At 35.3% G+C, this 23552-nt stretch overlaps 1 protein-coding gene across 2 annotated transcripts in view; it reads left to right on the top strand.

Moving 5' to 3' along the window:
* LOC113396688 (neuroligin-1-like) overlaps positions 1 to 23552 on the top strand; it is a 677577-nt gene that overhangs the window by 85638 nt on the left and 568387 nt on the right. For both annotated transcript variants that reach the window (XM_026634736.2, XM_026634737.2), the window contains exons 2-11: positions 12041 to 12161; positions 15203 to 15395; positions 16266 to 16384; positions 17138 to 17287; positions 17897 to 18091; positions 18704 to 18839; positions 19250 to 19498; positions 19693 to 19954; positions 20091 to 20331; positions 20486 to 20623. In XM_026634736.2, the coding sequence (XP_026490521.2) occupies positions 12062 to 12161; positions 15203 to 15395; positions 16266 to 16384; positions 17138 to 17287; positions 17897 to 18091; positions 18704 to 18839; positions 19250 to 19498; positions 19693 to 19954; positions 20091 to 20331; positions 20486 to 20623 (1783 nt within the window). In that variant the 5' untranslated portion in view covers positions 12041 to 12061. The remainder of the gene's footprint in view (positions 1 to 12040; positions 12162 to 15202; positions 15396 to 16265; positions 16385 to 17137; positions 17288 to 17896; positions 18092 to 18703; positions 18840 to 19249; positions 19499 to 19692; positions 19955 to 20090; positions 20332 to 20485; positions 20624 to 23552) is intronic.

A 23552-nucleotide genomic window follows, 5' to 3' on the forward strand; every position in this document is an offset into this window, starting at 1 on the left:
AAAAGGTATTACGGGAAAGTACATTTTCATTCTGAGTATCTTTTTATTTAATATTCGAAGGCAGGTTGGCTAGAAAATCACCTTATTAATGGAAAGTGTTAATAACTGTGAATAGACATTGTCACTGTAAGAAATATAAATTGTTCACTCTCCATGCACCAGTAACGTCGGGATCTAAGATGTTGTGGCTTGATTTTGTAGGATGTTCCAGTACATTGGCTCGACTTTGAAATAAAGCAATACAAATTATTGGTGCTCGGTGATACAATAATAGATGCAATACCTTCTCTCTAGACTTTCCTTCGTAATACAGATTTTGAAGTGCGTTTTAGTTAACTACAATAGTATATTCATTTCTCAAGAGTTTTTCGTACAAATGTAAGATTTAATAATGTTTTTCTTAAATATCAACAAGGATATGATACCAATTCAGTCGTTTGCAGGGACTTTAATTCAAAACGCTTGGTAAAGGAATTTCATGTGTTTCATCAACAGGATCGTTTATGCGAAATTTTGACAACATAATGTTTTAACATTCGTTAAATTATTTTATCAATTTAATGATAAAATATTAATATTAATTAACGTAGAAATTATAAACGCTTTGCTTATCAACCGTTCTGAATTACACACATTATTTAAACTGGGGTTATTATGATATTGTGGTATTTTGTAAAGTCTACTAATAAATTTAATTAATATTTTTAATTTGGTGGTAGGGCTTTGTGTATGACCGTCTGAGGAGAATCTATTGTTCAAGGGCAAAGTTGACATTTATTATTCCTTATATTCTCACCTGCCTCTGCAATAGCCAGGAGTATAAACCAGTTTCATATACCAGTCGTGTATGACTTTATATAAATTAAAGTTAGTAAACTGTGAATTTTGTCCTTGTTTAACTATATTAATCTCGTGCTCGTAAGGTAAAAACGCAAATTTATGACCACTGTTCCTCATTGGAGCAGCGTGGGTAAATAAGTTCCAATTTTTCTCCTTGAAAGTCGACGATACCATTGCCTAGCAAACATTTACGGGCTGATACGACCGAGTAACGTGAGCGAAGTCATGATCAAAGTAGTTGTTCCACTTACTTCATTACGTCAACACCATTCCCTACAGAATTCGTTCAATTTTCTTGTATTGTAAGTAAATATCATTCTATCGATACTACAACTTCTTGGCTCTGAAAATATATGAGCTCATGTCTGGAGACGGTCGTATTTTTTAGATTTTATCGAGCCTTTTCATAAAGGTAAATATTTGTTGCAATTCTAGAAACTGTTGAAGATAAATTGCAAACAGAGGAGGAGATAAAAGTCAATATGAGTATTGAAAACGTGGAACCTCCTCGAGCTAGGAGCGCTATTTTATTAAATACGAGTTGTTTCACGAGAAGCGTCGCTTGGACGTCGCGGTGAAAATATTATTTTTGACTATTTCATAGCATACCTTATTGAATACATTTTTTTATACTTTTCTTTCCTTGAGTGTTGTGTGTATTATTAACCGACTATAACGTAAACAGAGTTTAAATGTTTGACGCGTGTGTTTTTGTTAACCATTGCATAGCAGATTTGTCAGTGGTACGTAATTTTATAGGCGTAGAGATGAAAATTTGTGGTATTTGCAATGAGATGTTGATGTTATAATAACTTATGACAACGAACAGCAACTGGTCCTCGACAGATATCATCTGTGTACGATTTAACGTTTAATTTAAATAAATCTTCAGACTAAGATAAATCCTTGTTTAAAGAAGTTATTTATTTGTATTTTTAAAATGCCTTAGAAGGTATTCTGGGCTAAGAGATGTCACAAATAAAATTGTTTCGGACCGACAGTATGGTTGGTACCATCATTGGGTGATCGCACAAAGAAAAAAAAAGTTAAAAATATATACAATAACTGTTATTATTATAGCTTCAGGCAAACAAAACGCGTGACTTTTGCCTAGTTGTCCTCCATCGGCTAGGCTCCGTCTTTCGGAGATGTTGTCGAGCGTACTACAGTCACAGGCGTTTTGCACTGCGCTTTGTTTAGAAATTGTATCTCCAACATGGAAACAGCGCGATTTTATAGACATTTTCACACTGTGTGCCTTTCCATCAGATGAGCCTCCTGCTCGTTTACCACCTCTAACATAAAAAAAAATATATATATAATAATAATAAGTTTTACTCATAATTTAAAGGCTGCTAATGGTCTACGCTAATGTTTATTCCATCACAAATGATGTTTTGCTTCTGGAACCGATAAATAAAGCTCAGTTATTGATATTTGATCTGTTTTTATAATATCATTTGTAAAGCTTCGCGGTTGGATTACAAATTATTTTGATAAGAGGTCGGTTTACATAAACAATTCTATGCTTGTTTTAGCTCGCGGTTACGATTAATAATACAATGTATTTTGTAGGTATATATGTATCTATCTGTAGTATATATCTGTCAAAGTCGCATTTTGTATAAGTATTGCGGCGGGTAAAATAAAACTACCTACTATTTTTCGTTTTAACACACTTGAGACGCCCGTCGCTCAGATCTCTCGTGTCTCCCATTCTTCTATAACTTTATTACAAAAAAATACTGATTTTATCGTCACGTTACTCGTCTCGTCTTTTTTTTACAATCTTTTTATACAGGAAGGTATCGTTGATTTATGTTCAGAGTATACGCTTTTTAACACGATTGTTCTATTAAAACCCGAAGCGTAGATTCATAAACCAATGTTTTTTTTTAATGTTGGCTTTTCTGTTTTGTTTCGCCGGTTTTTTTAAGTCATATTAATTTTATTGTGTAGTCCTAAAAATAAATAAATAAAATAATTGTCAAAACTGATATCACATACATATTTACCTACGTATTGTTGTTTGGCGGTACAGTATCTAAATCTAAAGAAGAAAGTCTGATGAATGGGTAGTACACAAGACCCTACCATTCATTATTATTATAGTGATAATATATGTTATAAATTTGTTTTCCATATACATATATGTATATATATATGTTAGAGATAATGAACTTACACGGGTATACGACCTCACTTATTAGAATGACAATAACAAACCACGTGATCAACGTTTTATAGGCGGTCAGTTGCGAGACGTCAATTGTAAGAAATATAAGACGGGCACGTTTTGCTACACAGCCCAAAGATGGAAATATGAAGATTTAATGATGTATCTGTCAGTGTGTTCCTTTGTCGAGTGAGGCACTTGGTCTCTTAGTCTTGGGACAGCGCCAGCGCCAGACGTGCGTACTGACTGAATTAGTAAAATCAACATGTCGGACGACAATAGTAATGGCTTAGATCAATAACTTTTGGGAGTAAGTTTGTCTATCGACTTATTTCATCAATTATACCAAATTAACAAAATAAACATCAAATGACCAGCGATACTTTGTGTGTTTGCCATCAGTCCTATTCCTAGTCAACATAAATCCACGTTATTAATTTCGGGCGCGAATTCAACGCAAAATACCAAACAACCACGATATTCCATTACAGTATGAACTAGTAATTTGCTGTTAGTAAATTGCTTCATTCATTTTAATGTGGATATCATCAAATAAATTGTGTATTACTAGAGCATCCACATCGAGGCCGTGTGGCGTTGTTTCAAACAACGTATTCGCGTTTTATTCACTAAATAATTTATTGTATGTCAAAAGCAAAATATTCTTTATTCAAGTAGACTCTCACGAGCACATTTCGATTGTCATTTTTACGGCTTTTATTAAATGTTATTGTCGATTGTAGGGTTTACAAAAACACAATTGTCAATCTTTACACCGATTCAGTGATATAAATATGTAAATAAAATACAATTCATTTTATATTTCCTATTAATGTCCGTATATCTGATACTTTTAGTAAATTATTTCGCAAATAAATGTATTTTTTTTAAGTAGTTTGCTCTTCGTCTACGGCTAGAGAGTAATCTATGTGCTATTCCAGACTATGTCTGTGTCAAATGTTATTCATCCGCTTAGTCATTGTTAATATGAATATTATAACGCTATATGCTAAACCAAACCGAGCCGAGCCAAGCCGAGCCGAGCCGAGCCAAGCCAAGCCGAGCCAAGCCAAGCCGAGCCAAGCCAAGCCAAGCCAAGCCAAGCCAAGCCAAGCCAAGCTTTAGAATTGAATAGCCGACCCAGTCTTTTCCGAACGTTACTCATTAATAATTATGCAAAAGGGATTGTCGCCCATGGCAACCGATAACAGGAAAGAAAAGACGGGGTCGCTATAGTAACAAGGCGGCAAAATATAACGGAGTGAAAAAATATAAACGATTAATAATAAAATATATATACAACATAGTTGTTGTTATTGCCTTTCGTTTCAATATCTTTAAAATGGTGTTATGAAAACTAAAATCTGATTACAATATTCAAGTAGACTCTTTCAAGCATTTGAATGGTCATTAATGCTACAAGATTTAATTGAATTTGAAGCTGTCACCGGCATGTAGATGCCAATGAACTGAGAAACTCATTGATATTAAAAGTTATTCAGAAATGTATAAATAATAACAATATTTAATTTTACAATTAATAATAATTTTCCGTCGTTTGAGCTGAAAGTGGCTCAGTATGGTGTTGTTGAAATTTAATTTAGATTACAAGTTTATGTCAGCGACACTCCGTCGACGGCGTTAAACTAGTGTAGGTATGTGTAGACAATTCACTATAACTGCAATGATCAGATAAACACATAGTTATGTTATCTCAAAACATGAAGACTTGACATGACGCTGAATCAGCGGAATTGTAAGTTATTTGGAATCGTCTTGTTGTTAAAAAGGGAATAACATTCTAATCGAATGCCAAGAACTTCTGTTCGGCCGTGTCAATTTTAATTATAATTAAATATTTTAAAATTAATAAATATTTTTTTAAAAGTCTGTCTTGCTCCCGGAACTTATGTAATCGTATTATTTAATAATATAATAATAAAACCATACCAAGTGCGTGCTGCTAATTATTTATGGCTTTAATTATTGTTAATGAAAGTTTTCGTGGGGGTGTCAAAAGACAAATGGATACCTTCTGTCACCAGCAACTGCGCTTCCCGCGCCCCGCGAGCCGGACGGAGACAAAGCGGTTGTTGGAGTTCAATTCATGCTACGTATACTCTTTCGTATATAGAGCCGAGATGGCCCAGTGGTTAGAACGCGTGCATCTTAACCGATGATTTCGGGTTCAAACCCAGGCAGGCACCACTGATTTTTCATGTGCTTAATTTGAGTTTATAATTCATCTCGTGCTCGGCGGTGAAGGAAAATATCGTGAGGAAACCTGCATGCGTCTGATTTCAACAAAATTCAGCCACATGTGTATTCCACCAACTCGCATTGGAGCAGCGTGGTGGAATATGCTCCAAAAAAAACCTTCTCCTCAAAGGGAGAGGAGGCCTTAGCTCAGCAGTGGGAAATTTACAGGCTGCTAATGTATGTAAAAAAAAAATACTCTTCGTGTGTATTTCTTGTTTTTATTGTTAGTACATTTGGCCATAAAGAAATCATTAAAGTTAAAAAAATATATAATTTAGGTATGTATGTATATTTTATATATATACTTTGCGTAGTCCTTGTGATTAACCATCGTACCTCACTGGTCAGGTGGGAATTGTTATTATTAATTTCTTCCGCGACCTCCGTGGTCGAGTAGTGTGTACATCGGTTTTCATGGGTACGCCACTCCGAGGTCCCGGGTTCGAATCCCGGCCGAGTCAATATAGAAAAAGTTCATTAGGGTCTGTGTGGTTGTGGTACCGTCGTTACTTCTGATTTTCCATAACACAAGTGCTTTAGCTACTTACATTGGGATCAGAGTAATGTATGTGATGTTGTCCAATATTTATTTATTTTATCATTTTGAGCCTAGTTTTGATGTCATTAGCTCTACACCAGTAGCAGTAGATAGGGTAAGGCTTTATTTAAACACACCCACACTTCCTAAAATATTCCATAAATATCAACACACCGGTGTCAGTTTATAACAAACTCCCATTAATGTTCTAGTTCCAATAATATATTATTTCCAACTGCCAACCCCATCTGAGAGATTAATAACAATTTGTCCATTCAATGTTTACAGTATAAAAATATAAATCCACAACAGCGCGATTTTTAAGACATTTCCTGCCTCGCACAACCACTCTGTGGAACCAGCTTTCGCCGGCGGTTTTTCCGAACCGATACGACTTGGGAACCTTCAAACAAAGAGCGTACTCCTTCCTAAAAGGCCGGCAACGCACCTGCAATCCTCCTGGTGTTGCAGGTGCGTTGCCACAAAAAAAAACAATATCTACTTCGCTAAATACAATTATGTACCGTCTTCACGAAGTCTGCTCAGAAATTAGAAGTGGGATAATTCGTGCGTTAATTATTAACCAACTGATATCTAATAAATCTTTGAAAATGCCAACTATAAATTGGGTAGCATTTAATTAATGGAGATGTTAATTAAGGAAAGCGTCTTCATTGTCATTATCTAGATTTATAACATTATAGAAAACGCTTAATGAATAAAAATTTTATCGTCGTTTTATGTTTCTAAATTTTACGAGTATTTGGTGGTTTTCAGTCGAAGACAGTTCATCCAGCCCTGTTCAAGATGTTCGATTCCACGATAAAATTCCGTCATTTTTGGCTTTTCCAATTTTTTTTTTTTTTAAAGGCTTATTACCCAATTAAGTGTGTTATATATTATAAGGGGTTAATATTCGCTATATCATATAATTACATAGTATAAAACAAAGTCGCTCACCGCTGTCTGTCCCTGTGTATGTTTAGGTATTTAAAATTACACAAGGCATTTTAATTCGGTTTTTTTTTATTAGATAGATTGAATCAAGAGAATATGTTTCTCTGCTATATTGTGAAACACTTATAATTTTAGAGGCTTTTAAAGTTATGTCGTAAATAAATACATTTTTGAGCTTAGATTGCATACGCTGGCTGAACCCTACGAGATAGCTCAAAATAATGTACTACAATATTGTACACCTTAAAAAAGACTTCAAAAAAGTCCGCGATGGTATTTGTCTATCTATTAGGGGTAGCACAACAACAATTTTTTATCCTTTACTTTTTACGAGAAATAATAGCTTATTTTCGAAGTGATTTTAAGCATTACAGCATTAATCCTTAACCAATTAAGTACCTTAAATATATTATGCATTTAATATAGATCAATATGGACCTTTACTATAATGTAATTTAAATGAATATTTTCGAAGATATTGCAGTTTTAAAACGCAGGGACATAGTCGGTAATAGATCGGTTTGTATTGTCTAACGACTGAAAAACTGTGAACGTTGTTAAAATATTCTGTAGTATATTTAGGGAGGCATTCCACCCGTGCGAAGCCGGGGCGGGTCGCTTGTCACTAAACGTATTTGTTTAGTTTTATATATATACAGGATAAATAATAATTCAATTATATTTAATAATCTATATAAATTGATTATCGGATGTGATAACCGGATTGCCGGTTTTTCTCGGAATAATTTCCATTTCGAACCGGTAATTTTATGTTGTAAAACCGAAAATGACGACACAAAAGTGCTAGCAAGAGCCTACTTGAATAAAGTGTATTTTCATTAAAGTTGTTTCGCTTCACTTCTTATGTTATAAATTAGGTATTGATAGTTTATATTTTCCATGGAACTTTTGTATTTTATACTTATACTGAAAATGTTCCATTTACTGCTGAGCACGGAACGATATATAAATATAATGAAATACATGGAAACATAGTATTGATTGTCCGTATTTAAACCGCAGCTCGTGTCCTAATAATTGGCAACCAACAACCAGAGCACACAACGCAAAGCTTACATCAAGATTTAATCTTCATCATAAGCCGAGCCGGCTCAAATATATCGGAACCTGAATTAGTATACCGGTAAATAAAACACATAGATACTGTTTAAGTCGTACAAATCAAAAAGCATTTATTCAATGCTTATATTAAACACTATGTTTCTGCGAGTATATTTCATGTTGTCAAGTGTATTGTCATGATATGAAACCTTTGTATATTTATTTGTATAAAATACATTTCAAAGTGACAAGTATAAATAATATTTAACAAATAATGTCTTGATGCAATTAGCTCTAATTCAATTAAATCATTTTCATAGTACTCAAATAACGTCTTAATAATTAAAGTAACTAAATAAATTCATCAATAAAATATTTGCTTTAAGTAATGGCTGTCGTTTTCTTTTTGCGTCAATCACGTGACAGCCGCTGATCAACGCGGATTCCTCTGCGGATGTTTATAGGCTTTTATTTTTTTGAATTCGTTGATCGTTCCCTCCTTATTTATATATAAAGGCATAATATTACCATTCATTCATATTACAACTATTACAACATTTCCTCAAAGACAAATCAAAATGAAATGGGAATCCCAGCTGAAATCTTAAGTAAAATACATTATTTTGTAATATTTCTACCTAGTGTTTAATTTCTCACGATATCAATAGACTTTATTAGATCACTTGATATCACAAAATACATTTTCATATCTTCTTTATTGATAACTTCGTGCGTGTCTACGATAGACCCGATCTAAACCTATCCACGATTATAGATCATGAAAAAATGATTTCTTAGTCGACAAAATTCATACTATCGAGATATTTCGTTATTAAATCCATAAAATTCAATGACATGAAGTTCACGTACGGGCGGCCATGTTTGACGTTTACGGGTGCGTTCAGTAAGTGTGTTCCAAATAATAATTTCGTACGGATAACTCAATGGAAACTTATCCACAATAAATTATTAATAAATGATAAAACGTATTTGTTTAGTTTTATATATTTTACCCAAACGAAGCCAAAGTTTTCGTCTAGTATATATATTTGTATGTATATAAATATTTCTTTAATTTTTTTTTGCATACCTTCAAACGTAATTTCAGCACTTCCGGTGGATGGTAGAGGACGCTTTTAGGATTAAGCCAGCTGTTTGTACTACGTTTATAAATTGTAGTATGCAATAAAGTGCTTTTTACTTATCTATATTTTTTACTATAACTAGTGCTGCAATTTTAATATTTTAGACAAATTATAAGCCTGCCGTTACTTTAACAGCTTTTCTCAGGTCTGGGTATTTTCTTTTCGAATCGGTGCTAGAATTTAATTTGACAATCGATAAGTTATCATTTCAATTTCATTTCGGTAAATTCGAGATACAAGTTATGGCTGTGACGGAATTTTGAATAGACATCAGTTTGTATCGAGGAGCGACCTTTCACCGCAGGTATACCCATATCATTACGTGAGGACCTGATACCGACCCTTCAAACCCTAATCTACATACGAACGGATCCCGAGGAAGGAGTCTGGGATCCTCGATGTCAATTGAAATGAAGATCAAATTCAATTCGGGAAAAAACTCTTTTCGTTTAGTTAATTAAATATGTTCGTTTTTTTTTTTGTAAATATCAAACGTGTTCGAAAGTCCCTTTTTTCGAAGTTATCTCATTGTGTCTTTTGCAAATAATTCATAATGAAATAACATCCAATTTATGCCTGACATAAGTGACGAAGAAATGAACATATAATTACGCCAAAATATTTGTTATAATTATCTGAAACGTGCTTTATTTATATAAAAATAAATAAGCTTTTTATTTTGAGTTCGAAGCCTCATGTAACATTTATGTCACGGACATTTGACGTAAAAACATTTTTATTACTAGATAAGCTAACACCAGGGCCATTAAATAATACGTTCATGAAAAATAAAATAAAAAACAGAATCATTGTTCGCTGTTGAGTGCTATTGGCCATCCAGACGCTCCTAAATTAAATTGAAATCTGAATTAAATAGTTAGTGATAACATATAAAGATAAAAATGGCCTACTAGAACTCGTTACGCTTTTTCCTAAGCAAGGTCATGGTCACCATGTAGAGCGCCATATTCAAGTTCAGTTTTGCAACAGCGATATGTGGAGCTAGATAGCAATGTTGCGGTCAGCCTTAACCAGCCATTTATTTACTTATAAATACGAACGCAACTAACAGTAATCATTAAAATTTAATAGTATACAATATAAATTTAACAGTTACTCTGAGTATATCAAATTAAAATAAAAAAATAATCTTAATACACTTATACAGTTTCTTTCGAAGAATTATTTCAAAGGAATACCACAAATCAATACTATGGTTTAGTACAAATTACAAGCTATCATCGAAAAAACCTCACAAGTATTATAATATCGTAGACTGAAATTTTGTAAAATAGTAAAAAAACGACTAGAAAGACTACAATTTTAAAACAATTTAAAAAACAGTTATTCGTTTGTCATACCTTTATTGTTAAGTGTTCTTACAATGTCTATAAAATTATTCCTTAATATTGAAAAGAATTCGTCAAGAAATAGTGGCCAACAGTTGGACACTAAGGCACGCACACTCGTAGTATGACCAATCAGTATCTGTACACCAAGATAACAAAGTTGGCTCGTTTGTTTTAGTTCTTTTGTACTGCGATCCTCTATCTAGGTGTATAAATAATCTAAGCATGTCTGACAGTCGACGAAGCGATTGCGACGCGTTTTATATATTTTTAAATAAGGTTCTATCGAATTCGCTCCTTATAACTTCGGCTTAATATATTTAGCAATAAATATAATGATGAAAGGTAAAATGATAAAGGAGCTAATAGTAACAGTAAAATGTTTAATTACAAAAAAAGGAACCAATATAAGCTTTCAAAATTGTTTTCAAGTCATCCTCGGACGAAGACAACGTTGTATTTATATGGCTGTTGACGGCTGGTTGACACAGATACGATACGAGTCAATATTCGCGTTGATTGCCATAATATCGTGATTGCAGGGCTGTTGGCATTACATAGCAACAATGGTGGACGTCGGAACTTAATTAATATATGTGTTAACTAATTTTGCTTCATAGCTTCCGCTGGAATATCTGTTCCATTGTCATAAAACTACGTACAATATTTGCTGAAGCTGATCCTGAAGGTATTATCAATTGTAGTCCTAAGCCAGTTACACCCCGAAAATATCTCCATACTGGGTAAAAATATCCTGTACCTTTAAAGAGGTTTAGACGCACGCTGCTCTGACTACTGGCTTCGTTAATTTAATAAAAATACTGTTAATAGAGTTTCTAAGGCTATCCCATTAATTTAGAAAAACGCTAACACGTTTTAGAGTGTATGCCGTAGCACGCGATAAACAAGAGTTCGCCCAATGTATGGGCGTGTAAATTTCTAAATTTTAGAAATCATCATATATGCACGAAATATGAAAATAATACTAAAATTTCTGAATTTCATCCGTACAAAGACAGCGTGAGTACAGATTGACGACCTCACCGATATGACAGTACTATAGAGATGGTAGGTTTGCATATAACGGTCACGTGATTCATTCTGAATGTTTTATGTTCACGCCTGAGAAATAAGTTGTTGAAGTCATGTTTTCCTTGACGGAACGTTGTTAAATAATGTTTTGACACGCAGATAGCACCACATAACGCATTAACAAAAGGGTAAATTCCTCTATTAAGTCGGCGGCGTATTTGGAAAATGTTACGAATTCTGTACATAACTTTTATGAACACTGCTACTATGCGCAAGTGAAGACCCATTTAAGAAGGTTCTCTTCATATTCTTCACGTTCTATTTTGTTGTGGTGGTGTAGTACAATGTAAGATTAGTTTTTCTTATAATCATCAATTCTAGACGGAAACACCAGTCGTCATCACGGTGAACTACTTTCGCGTATGCTGTAAAACTAAAAAAAATACAAAAATGTCAAAATTTAATGTTAAGTAATTGGCCCCTGTTAGGCGACTACCAAGGCCTTCTATATTATTAAGTTAAATTTTGTGGATCTTACTACAATGCTGATACTACCTTCGATCGGTGAATGCATACGTGGTGGCATTTAATCCGATACACAGAGTAATTTGAGAGTATTACAACAGCTACTATATATAAGAATCGGCGCTTGAACCAAATGATAATTGTGATTGTTTTGCAGCCAATCGTCGCGTGATGGCGCATGGAGTGCGCGCGGACGGCGTGGTGCGCGACGCTGGCGCTAGCCGTGCTGGCGGCGGCGGGCCCGCGCTACAGCTCGCGCATCGTACACACGCATGCTGGTAACCACGTCACTTAACGAACTATCATTGTAATGACCTTAAAGTAAGATCTTATAATAATCTTTGACGACCTCCGTGGTCGAGTAGTGTGTACACCGGTTTTCATGGGTACGCCCCTCCTGGGTTCGATTCCCGGCCGAGTCGATGTAGAAAAAGTTCATTAGTTTTCAATGTTGTCTTGGGTCTGGGAATATGTGGTGCCGTCGTTACTTCAGATTTCCATAACACAACTGCTTTAGCTACTTACATTGGGATCAGAGTAATGTATGTGATGTTGTCCAATATTTATTTATTTATAATACAATACAATTTAATTTGTTTTGTTCTGTTCAATTTGTTGTCGTAAATAGTAAGAAAATGACTCGACCAACTAAACTCAGTAAACGTGACGTGAGTGCTATTCAATATATATGTATTCTATATATGTTATAATGATGATAATTTACGAGGATTTCGGGATGATTTTCTAGTTTGTCCTATAATGTACGTATATAGCTCTATAAAAGTAAATTGCAACTGAAAAAAAACGTTCCCAATTTAAACTTAAAATAATACTCTCGTCAAAGGTTTCATTTTAATAATTAAAAAGGCTCACTTGAATTGTTAAGAGTACTCTTACCTACATTTAAACTATTCAGAAATATTATTATCTGAATTGTTTTTAAAGTTAATGATTATTCGAGTTATTGTTTTTAGACAAACCGCTACCTTGGACAATGGAAAGTTCCAAAACATCTAATTGTTAGATCTGCTTCATTGAAAGGCAATGTCAATTATTATCTAAATAGTAACAGTCTGTAAACTTCCCACTAAGGCCCTCTCTCCCTTTAAGGAGAAGGTTAGGAGCATACTCCACCACGCTGCTCCAATGCGGGTTAGTGGATTTACATGTAGCAGAATTTCGTTGAAATTAGACACATGCAGGTTTCCTCCTGATGTTTTCCTTCACCGCCGAGTACGAGATGAATTATAAATATAAATTAAGCACATGAAAATTCAGTGGTGCGTGCCTGGGTTTGAACCCGCCATCAAATATAAATTTAATTCAATATCAAAGTCAAATTATCATCCAACAGACGACCCATTTGCCTATCCGCCTGCTAACATATAACTAAACTTACAACTAACTAAAATTTAATTGAACAAATTATATTTCTTATAAAGTAAAAACTATATAATTTCAACGAATAATCCACTTATCACAAGGAAGCAGGTGTCTTTAGCCTGCATTTAGCGTTTAAGTTTGTGATGCCCCGGATCAGGTCCCGGGTACGCTTAATCCCGGAACAATTCAATCAGACGGAGATCTCGAGGTTGAAACCCGGAATATTGTGGGTGAATGACGTAATTTCGTTTTATATTACAAAGGACGAGGGCGTCGGGTCAAATTAATAATTGCTCAGGTACCTTGTGACCGCGTAATTGGGTGCCGCGCGGGGTCTGATTCAACCCGTCTATAGAATCTTGTTGGTTTGAAATTGTTTTCTTTTTTTTTTAATTAATAATATTCAATTACGAGATCCAGTTTATTTGTTAAGCCTTTTGTCAGTCGTAATTTGATTTTATTTTGCTTTCTCAATTCACTCAATTTATGGTGGAATGTTTGATTTGCTTCAAATGTAAACCCTTTTAAGACAAGTATTTACGTATTTATTATCTGTTTAATTTTCTCGACCAATCGCCCGCCTCATAACGTTAAATTTAAAAACACATCATCCCTGTTTGTCGTTTTCCGTATATTAATTAATTGATTCTCGGGTGTAAATACGAAGATGTGTGATCAATCGAAGATTAAGAATAATATTAACAGTTTTCGTATAAGAATTCAACGTTTTATTTCAAAAATTTAGGCAGACTGGCAAATGGGTCAACCGACGGCAAGCGGTCACAACTACCTACAGACATACTTTAATGCGCCACCAACCGCAGGCACCATTTTATATGTTATATATATTAAAATTGAATTAGCAATACTGAAGTGAAATAATAATTGTTAAGTACCTACGACATATGTCATGTCATACATGACCACACCATCAGATATAATACTGTTATTGTTGCTGTTCTTACTGACGTCTAACTAAGAGGTTTGAAGAGGGACCCAGTGTAGTAAATAACACACATAACATTTTAGTTCTCAGTTATACGGTTGTGTGTTAATAGGGTTTCGCCCGTTCGCTCGTTCAATTATCATTATTTCATTTGGCCAGTTTTCAACATTTTTTGCTTAAATGACGCCTTTTCGGTTGACTGGATAGTAACCTAATAATGTTATTATAATGATTTAAGTGTTTTTTTGTTGAACCATGATGGCCCAGTGGTTAGGACGCGTGCATTTTAAGTGATGGATGCGGTTTCAAACCCAGGGAAACACCACTGAATTTTCATATGCTGAATTTGTGTTTATAATTCATCTCGTGCTCGGCGGTGGAGGAAAACATCGTGAGGAAACCTGCATGTGTCTAATTTCAACGAGAGTCTGCCACATTTGTAACCACCAACCCGCATTGGAGCAACGTGGTGGAATATGCTCCAAAACCTTCTCCTCAAAGGGAGAGGAGGCCTTAAAGTTTTTTCTTAAATTAAATTTAGTTGTAAATTATTCTGAGATTAAAAATCAGAAGTGAAGCCGAACGGCTAAACTAATCAGTCCCTTCAATTCCACCAGTTCTTCATCAAAGGACTATTGAAAAGGGTGCGAAGTTTGCGGTTCAATTTAACCAGCGAAGTAAAAGTACGTTGCTTCGGACGTTGAACTTTCAGATGTACCTCATTCAACGCTGGAACCCTCTCTTCAAATGTTGCCTCATTTAGTTTCGGTACTAACCGCAACTGCATGCCCTAAATTAAGTTATAATTAAACTTTGAAATATGTTGCGTAACAAGTTTACTTCACTTTAGAATACATTTTAGTAGTAACTCCAGGTTCGTCTGTACATTGTTGAAATTTGTGTACAAACTGACATAAATTCGAAAAACTTGTGGCATGTTATATTTCTTAAATTATTTACAATTTACCGAAACGTGCTTTGTTTTGTCAGGAGCAATCAGAGGCATCATAGTGGAACCTGCATCACGTCGCTTGGAACCAGTGGAAGTGTTCCGCGGTGTTCCGTACGGAGCACGGCCGGCTCGTCTGGGACCGCCTCCGCCACCGCCATCCTGGCCAGGCACGCGCCTCGCCGACACCTTCGCGCCTGTTTGTCCACAACGCTACCCCGACATATCGAACAAGTAACTCTTAATCTCTATTCCTTTGACATTTGTTCACAACGCGACTGTGTACAATTCTAAGTAAACTTTGACAAGTCATAATATTCCATTGTTTTCGTCGTTACGACTTATACCAGCTTCAGATCCGCATTGAAATGATTTTATTTCATTCGTTTTTCCATAATTTGTTTCTCCGATGTCATATTTCATTTCTTAATATAATGAAATTGATTTCGTTTTTAATATAGTTCTCTACGAAAGTCTAATATTTGATTTTTGGAATAAAATTCCTTTGAATGTTCACGTGTATTTCGTATATTATTTATAATGTTAATTTACATACTAAAATTAAACTCTATTCGAATGTTACGGACAATTAACAAATGATTATTAATACAATGCACGTCGCATGAATCGTTGTGTGAAATGTTTAATTATAACTCATTCATTTTAGTTGACGTTAAAATTGAACGCAACACTTGGATTATTGACAAATATTTTGACTATTGAAATATTTTAGCGTATTAAATCAGACATTCAAAATAACTTTAAACAGCTGCTGCGGTCCAATTAATAATGACTATGGAAACAATGTTGTGGATTACTTGTATGAAGACTTTATACATATACAGAATATATTTGCGTATTGCGTACATATACTCTGCTGTCCAGCTGGTTTCCAAGATTAGCCCTTAGTTTTATTTGAATAAGCATAAATACTAATTAGTCAATGTTATTAAAAGGACTTCGGACATAACATTTTAGTTCCCATGCTTGCCAGTGCACTGGCGCCTCTGGAATGATTAAGTCTTATACATATTTGTCAGAGTATTTTATGTATTTCGTAGGTATACAATAAAAAAATACATAAATTTAAAATATTTTTACTAGGAGTGCAGCATTACTAAAGATGCCACTAGGACTTTACAACGAACTCAAAGTGACGATTCCGTTGCTTGCCAACCAGAGCGAAGATTGCCTCTATCTCAATATTTACGTTCCCGGTAGCGGTAAGTGAAAATATAATCGTAATCATTTTTGCCTTATGTGTTAAGAGTATATAAAATACTGACTAAAGCTGACCATGCGATGCTAATTTATTTATAAATTATATTTTTATAATACTGCCTGTTAAGGCTGCTATGCCAAAATTCTTCAAGTAGTTAGCAAAATTTGTACTAAATCTAGACATTATATGATGAACAACACGTTAACGCATAAAACACAAATAAAAAGCAGAATCAAAATGAATCTAAGATTTCGCCCGCATGTTAGGGGTCGTAAATTTTGGTTATAAAAAATAGCCTAATGCCTTCCTTGGAATTCAAGCTTGCTTCATACTCAATTTAATCAAAATCGAATCAGCCGTGAAAGCATAACAGACAGACATACAGACTTAATTACTTTCCTATATAAAATATTGGTATAGATTAAAGCCTTTCCGAATAAATAATAATAATTTAAAATAAATTTACTAATTAATTGTCGCAGTGATGTATAAAATCTGTAATCATTAATTATGTTTAATTTATATTTTTAATACATATGTGCAATGTTAAAGTGTATTCTCGCCGTGCACTGTAAATAGTAGAACCTTTGCCAAGACAATGTGATATTGTATCTACTGTTGGTTGTCTAACTGAAAATAAAATAAAATAAAGATATTTAATTATTCAAAGCTCAAACTTATCAGTTGATCTAGAATATTTAATATGATGTCTTAAATCGATAGAGGATTTGCAAGTCAGAGATTGTACATGCAGGTGCGCGAGGCGTAGAAGCGCCTTACGCAGTGGTGGTGTGGCTGGGCGCGGCGCACGAGTGGGGCTCGGGCAACGCGCTCGACGGCGCCGTGCTCGCTGCGCGTGCGCACTTGCTCGTCGTCACACTTAACTATAGAATAGGATTATTAGGTGAGTAGAAGTTGTCGTTACCTGCGATGGTATTCTGGTAGACGATGGCATATTCCTTATGACATAACGTTACATTTGTATATTGTAGATTTATATATATATATACTAAAAAACCGGACATCCGGCGTTCCTAAACCGCACAATTAACGTACATATTACGAGTATCGATCTGTTTACTCACGACGTCACGCGCCCCCACGTTGAATTATCGTCGTGCATTAGTATGTCTGCCGCTCGCACTTACAATATGTGTTCGAATGTGTGAGTTGACTAATTTAAACATGAAGGCAAGGAAAGAATGCAAATGGTATGATGTTTGTTAATGCACGAACAGATCTATACATAAGAATATAAATTGCAAGAAGCGTTCACAATTGCCACGCCATGCTTAGAGTTATGAACTGTGCACTGTGCATTATTGTGCCTTGCTCTTGTGTCGTAATGTGTGTTATTAAAAATTTATTTTAGCCATTGAGTTCAATCATAAAATTATGTAAACAAAGAATTTTTAACTAAACTAAGCAAAGTAAATAAATCATTCTAAATCACTGCCCCTACAATGTGTAAGTTTGAGTATTGAAATAATCACACGAACTGCTATTTCTTTAGGTTATTTAACAACAGGCGCTTCGGATGAAGTGTCGATGTCTGGCGGCGCTGCTCCCTTAGACGTCGCAGCAGCCCTAACATGGGTCAGGCGGAACATCGCGGCTTTTGGTGGCGACCCACGAAGACTGACGCTTGCCGGACACTCCGCCGGTGCAGCGCTGGCTAATGTCATGCTGATGCTGCCTTTAAGTAAAGGTACAGAATGTTTGACCTTTTTGACGAAAGTTCAAATAGACCAATGGTAAAAAGCGTATTTTCAATGTGGAAACTGGTCAATCATCGCTGAGTTTTGTTGTGTATATTATTTCAATCTGGTTGTTTACAACCGACAGTTATAAATGAAATAATTTACTATTTTCTTTAGAGAATACCACGAGGAAACCGGCATGTTTCTGACCAAAGATGCTCCATGCGTCACCACCAAACCGCAGTTTAGGTCCCGCTCTTATCTATAATATCCTTTCAACAATTATTAAAAAAATATTTTAATTTTTGATTGCAAGATATAGATTACTCTATTAAACTGCAGATTCTGAAAGGCTGGTCAAAGTCTGATTATCTAATTTAACTTTTAGCTGAATGCCCATTGGTCGTTGATTACTACCGACCAATGCCCAGTCAGCTTGAAGCCAAATCAGATAATTTGACTTTGATTAGTGTAACAGAAATTGGAGTCAAGTCTCTTGAATAAAAGCTTAACATAAGATTGATTCCTATTTTAAATATATGAAATTCAAGTGTGAACTACACCTTACAGTCATCAAAACATTTTTCGTTATCATATTTGACTCTGAAAACATTATTCAGGCTTAATATCCCGCGTGCTACTGCTGAGTGGCTCAGCATTAAGTCCGTCGGTACTGGCGCCTGAGCCGGCATTAGCCCGCGAACATACTGCGCAAGCGCTGCGGTGTGCTCGAGATTCGAATAGCGGGGAACATTGGTAAAGAGCCTTTGTCATATTTATCTTTAGAAAAGAAAGCTCAGTGTTAAGCAGTATAGAAAGCATGTGTAGAATAAAAAAATAAAATATCAATTAATTAACCAAATGAGAAGAATAGGGAGGAAAATTGTCGAATATATTTTTAACAGTGAATGGGAATGGCGATGCGATTCATTTGTTTATAAGGCACCGAAGTGACGTAATTTTATCGCAGGACTCGATCCCTATAAAACTAGTTATATAAAAGCATAAAAATGTTATAAAACTGAAATCTTAGGACTTGCAGAAAAATCTTTATGGGTTTGCATAAGAAGATAACTAACTGCTAACTAAGTCTTGCGAAACAATAAATTTGAAAAATAATAATTATATGTAAATATATCAGTTATCATAAATAAATAATTTATTAGGTTAGCTGCGTGTATCCGCTCTCGTCCCCTGGCAGTACTTCTAGCGGTTGAAGCGCCTCGTGCCAGGTTTCTAGCCGGCTGGGCTCCATCAGTACCCACCAGGGACTCCCAGACTCAAGCTCCGACTAAAGCATTACACGCAAGTGAAATATTTCTGGACTGCGCACTAGCTGTGGTCGTGACGACTACTGAAAGCTACCAGTATTTCAGTGAGGACGACGTTCGACATGGCTTTGAAGAAGAACACAGGTCAGTCTATCCGTAGATTTATCCTTTTATTCTTTAGACCTTTTGTTCGAGTTTAATGGAACGTAATTTGTACAATTATAAGGTAACTGACATAAAATAAACAAATCATAGACTAGTCAGGGTATTAAAAAAATAAGCTTGAGTAAGTAAATTGAAAATGTATATTTAATTTTACATTATTCTGATCATACTAGGAGTCGTATACTGCGCACGTACGTACGTAACGTGTACCGCTACCACCGCAACGAGATCTTCGCCGCCATACGCAACGAGTACACGGACTGGGAGAAACCGATCCAGCACCCGATCAACATCCGCGACGCCACGCTGGAGTCGCTGAGCGACGCGGCCGTGGCGGCGCCGGCGCTGCGGCTGGCGCAGCTGCACGCCAAGCGCGGCGCCAAGACGTACTTCGCCCATTTCGCGCACCAAAGCAAGGATTCAGATTATCCTCAGGTAACTTGAAAAATATTGCAAATAAATATCAACCGTGTTTTGTTAGCATTACAGCCGTTTATTCCTATGTGTTTATTTCACACGACACATTTTTTATGGTATTTTATATTAATTTTACGAAATATTTCGTTAACAGCGCTTAGGCAGCGTCACGAGCGAAACTCTGCCATACTTCCTCGGCTTACCCCTTGTGGGTGGGATGCCATTTTCTCCAAGGAACTATTCGAGGGGTGATGTAGCTGTGGCTGAAACCACAGTCGCGCTGCTAGCCGGGTTCGCAAAGACTGGGGATCCAACGCCAAAGACTGATGATCAAAGAAATGACGTTCCCAGCTGGCCTCAATACGAACTTAATACGCAACAATATTTAAGTATCGGTAAGTTTTACTATTAAAATAATAAATGATTTTACAAAGTATATTTTATCTTCCTAAGAAAAGTCCCTAATATTAACAATGAACCCCTCAAATTTGTACTCCTAACGATTTCTGATAGTATCACGTGAACTAAAACCATACTAATTTGTTTTAGGAACAAAATTGCGCGTAAAGAGCCACTATCGCGGACACAAAATGGCGTTATGGCTGCACTTGATACCGCAGCTTCATCGACCCGGAGCCGCGCCGAGACACCATCAGTTCCGCTCCGTACATCCTGACATGTTCGCAGGTACGGAACCTTTAGATTAAAAAGCTGCTGCTAATGTTCAACGGTACTTTACAAGAACTCACTTTGTCATGAAATGTTGGAAAGATTTACGGCGGTACGCCATTCTGATTCGTGTATTCTTTAAATGTTATCAATATTATAGTAATTTTCCCATTTTGTTTCTGACATGTCACGATCATACTACACGGTGATCTTCGAGTTTGTTCTTACAATATATCATTTGATTTTCTTATTTTTAATCAATTAAAAATAGAAGAACATAGATTGCTCAGTGTTTAGGACTTCATCGTAAACGAGGATTGGTTCAAATGCGTGCTGGCAACTTTATTTCAGTTTTCATTTGCATAATTTGTGAAAGAAACAAATCATTCAATGCAAATAAAATTTTGTTCCCCTTGTACTTTTAATATCACGCTGGCCCACTCGCTCTTCGAACTAAACATATTGATATGAATGACTGCTGTTTGGCGACAGATAATTATTAATAATTGATTGATGGTTACCCTACTCAGATTTTTTATTCAGAAAATCTTTTTTAACAAACATCTATCATCGTCTAAAATATAAAATGTATACGAAAAACAGATACCGTTGATTTCAATTAATTTGCTGTCCATCCTTTCTCTGAACGGATTTGTTTTGTGTGCTATGAAGGTTAACATATAATTTAATTAAAGCTGCAAATTTAGTTTTAATTTATATATTTACCCGTAGACCCGAGGAAACCTGGGTCGAACTGAAACTGAAAGAATTAGCTACAAAATATTATGTTATTTGAATGCAGACTTTTATTAACACTAACAGTATTGTTAGTACACGATACAATAAATACGAACACGAAATTTACGTTTCTCACGCCAACAGCTTAAATTTACTGCAAACCCTAAATAATAATATTACCACATGATGAATGCATGATGTTAGTAATATGTATATTGGTTTAGTTTTTTTTTTCACTTCGTCACTGCAAAGCATTTTCTCACTCATTACTACAATAATAAAAATAAATGACTGATTACTCTTGAGCGTGAGGAATTCATAACTGTGTGCGTATCATCTCTAAACTCTATTCCGTACTTAAAAACAGCGTTCATTGTCTAATAGTTAGGTTATATAAAATGAAACGATATATACTCTTACATACATATCTTTGCAACAACACTAAAATGTTGAAAGAGACGCTAAGTTTATGATCACGGCTTTGTTTTACGTCATCCTGGATGAGGCATTAGCGAGATAGTCGGCTCATAACGGAAACTCGTACAAGCGAAGGTATTTGTAGCATAATGCAACCGCAAATATCGTAGGAACGGTTAGATAAAAGTATAGCGGACAAGGAATGTTTTATTTCTTTATTTTGCAACACGCGAACGTACACGAACTTGGAAAAGGTGACGCGAATTCGATTAATTACATTTCTAAACCACAGATTTAAAGTACGCTAGACAAGCCCTCAGACCAAGCGTGCCTAAATTTTGTGCTACGGACAAACTCCACGCACTACTGCTTCCTAACATAAAAATGTCAAATTGTGCCGTTATATGCTGCAATAACTCTTCTAGGATAGTAATTTATATCAATGGATTACCTATGTATAAGTAACTCTGTCGATCAGATAGTTGTAATTTGAAATCATTCATTATGACCTTCAAGTATGGCTGGGGTGACGTCATCGTAGGTATAAAAAGTGACACGTTCGATTTTCATACTCTGCATTACGTCTAGCCTACTCTAAATCTGTGATCTAAGCTCTTACAATTACTTTTCATAAGCTAGAAATATGTACATTACATCGTGGGAAAGATTATGCACTATTTGTTCGTGATTCATCTCAACACAATTGTGATTAAAACCAAATCTCTTGTATAAACAGTGGTTAAAACTAATTCTTACTATAAGAATATTTAATTTGATTCAATATTATAGGAATAGTAGAATCTAAATTTAATTAATTTTAACTTAATGTAAATTCATAAATTAAAATAACCTTTCCTTGATGAAACATCGAACCTGATCACACAATAAAAGAAACAGAGTCCCGTTTCCTCTTGTCTGTCCAATTCAGCTCTAATGGATGTATCTAGTTAGCGAGGTGCGTTGTCTTTTATCCGCGGCTATTAGAGCCATTTCCTCCCACTTTGCAAGAAATACCCTCATTAACTGTAAACGTTTTTCCTCTGAATAGTGTTGAAACTTGAGGAGTTTCGTGATAGATATAAGGTACCGTTACCTCTTAGTTACATTTTCACGAAATATATTTTTACAAACACCGACAGTCATGCGATCATTTCCTTTTACATTTTAGCGCTATTCCTTTTATTTTTCTCTCCCCTACTTTCTTGGACATTTATTTTCCTCCAATCTGCTCCAATATGAACGAGTTAAGACTTGCGAACACATAAAAATCTCAGATAGATGTGCTCCCTAATGTCACATCATATGACTCGTATAATAATACGAGTTTCGACGGAACATGAAACGATTCGGAAGGAAGTAATCGCGAAGATTAGGAAAAATATCGATGTAACCGATATGCATCGAAGGGTAAACGGAAGGGAGGGAAGGAGTAAAGTGGGGGGGAAGAAGCAATAGCGATGAATCCGTCATTAATTACCCGGTGACTCAAATTTCTCTATATTGAGTTCCCGAGCGTGCAAACAAAGCGTTCCTGCCAGGGAAGGCGACTAATTGCTATTACGTTAACACCGCGCTCCGCGCTCGCCTTACCTCCGAGCTATTTTTCAATATTTCATATTTATTTAATTAAAAATCACTCCCTAGAAAGGACATCTTGATTTTTCATTTTACTTAATCTAATTTGAGTAGCTTGAAATTTAACTATTATTTAATATTTAAAAGTGTGTGTTTGTGTGTCCTAACTTATATTATTATATATGTGAAATTGTGATCGTTGCATTGTCTTCCTTTT

The sequence above is a fragment of the Vanessa tameamea genome, chromosome 4 (genome assembly GCF_037043105.1).
Source record: "Vanessa tameamea isolate UH-Manoa-2023 chromosome 4, ilVanTame1 primary haplotype, whole genome shotgun sequence".
NCBI lineage: Eukaryota > Metazoa > Arthropoda > Insecta > Lepidoptera > Nymphalidae > Vanessa > Vanessa tameamea.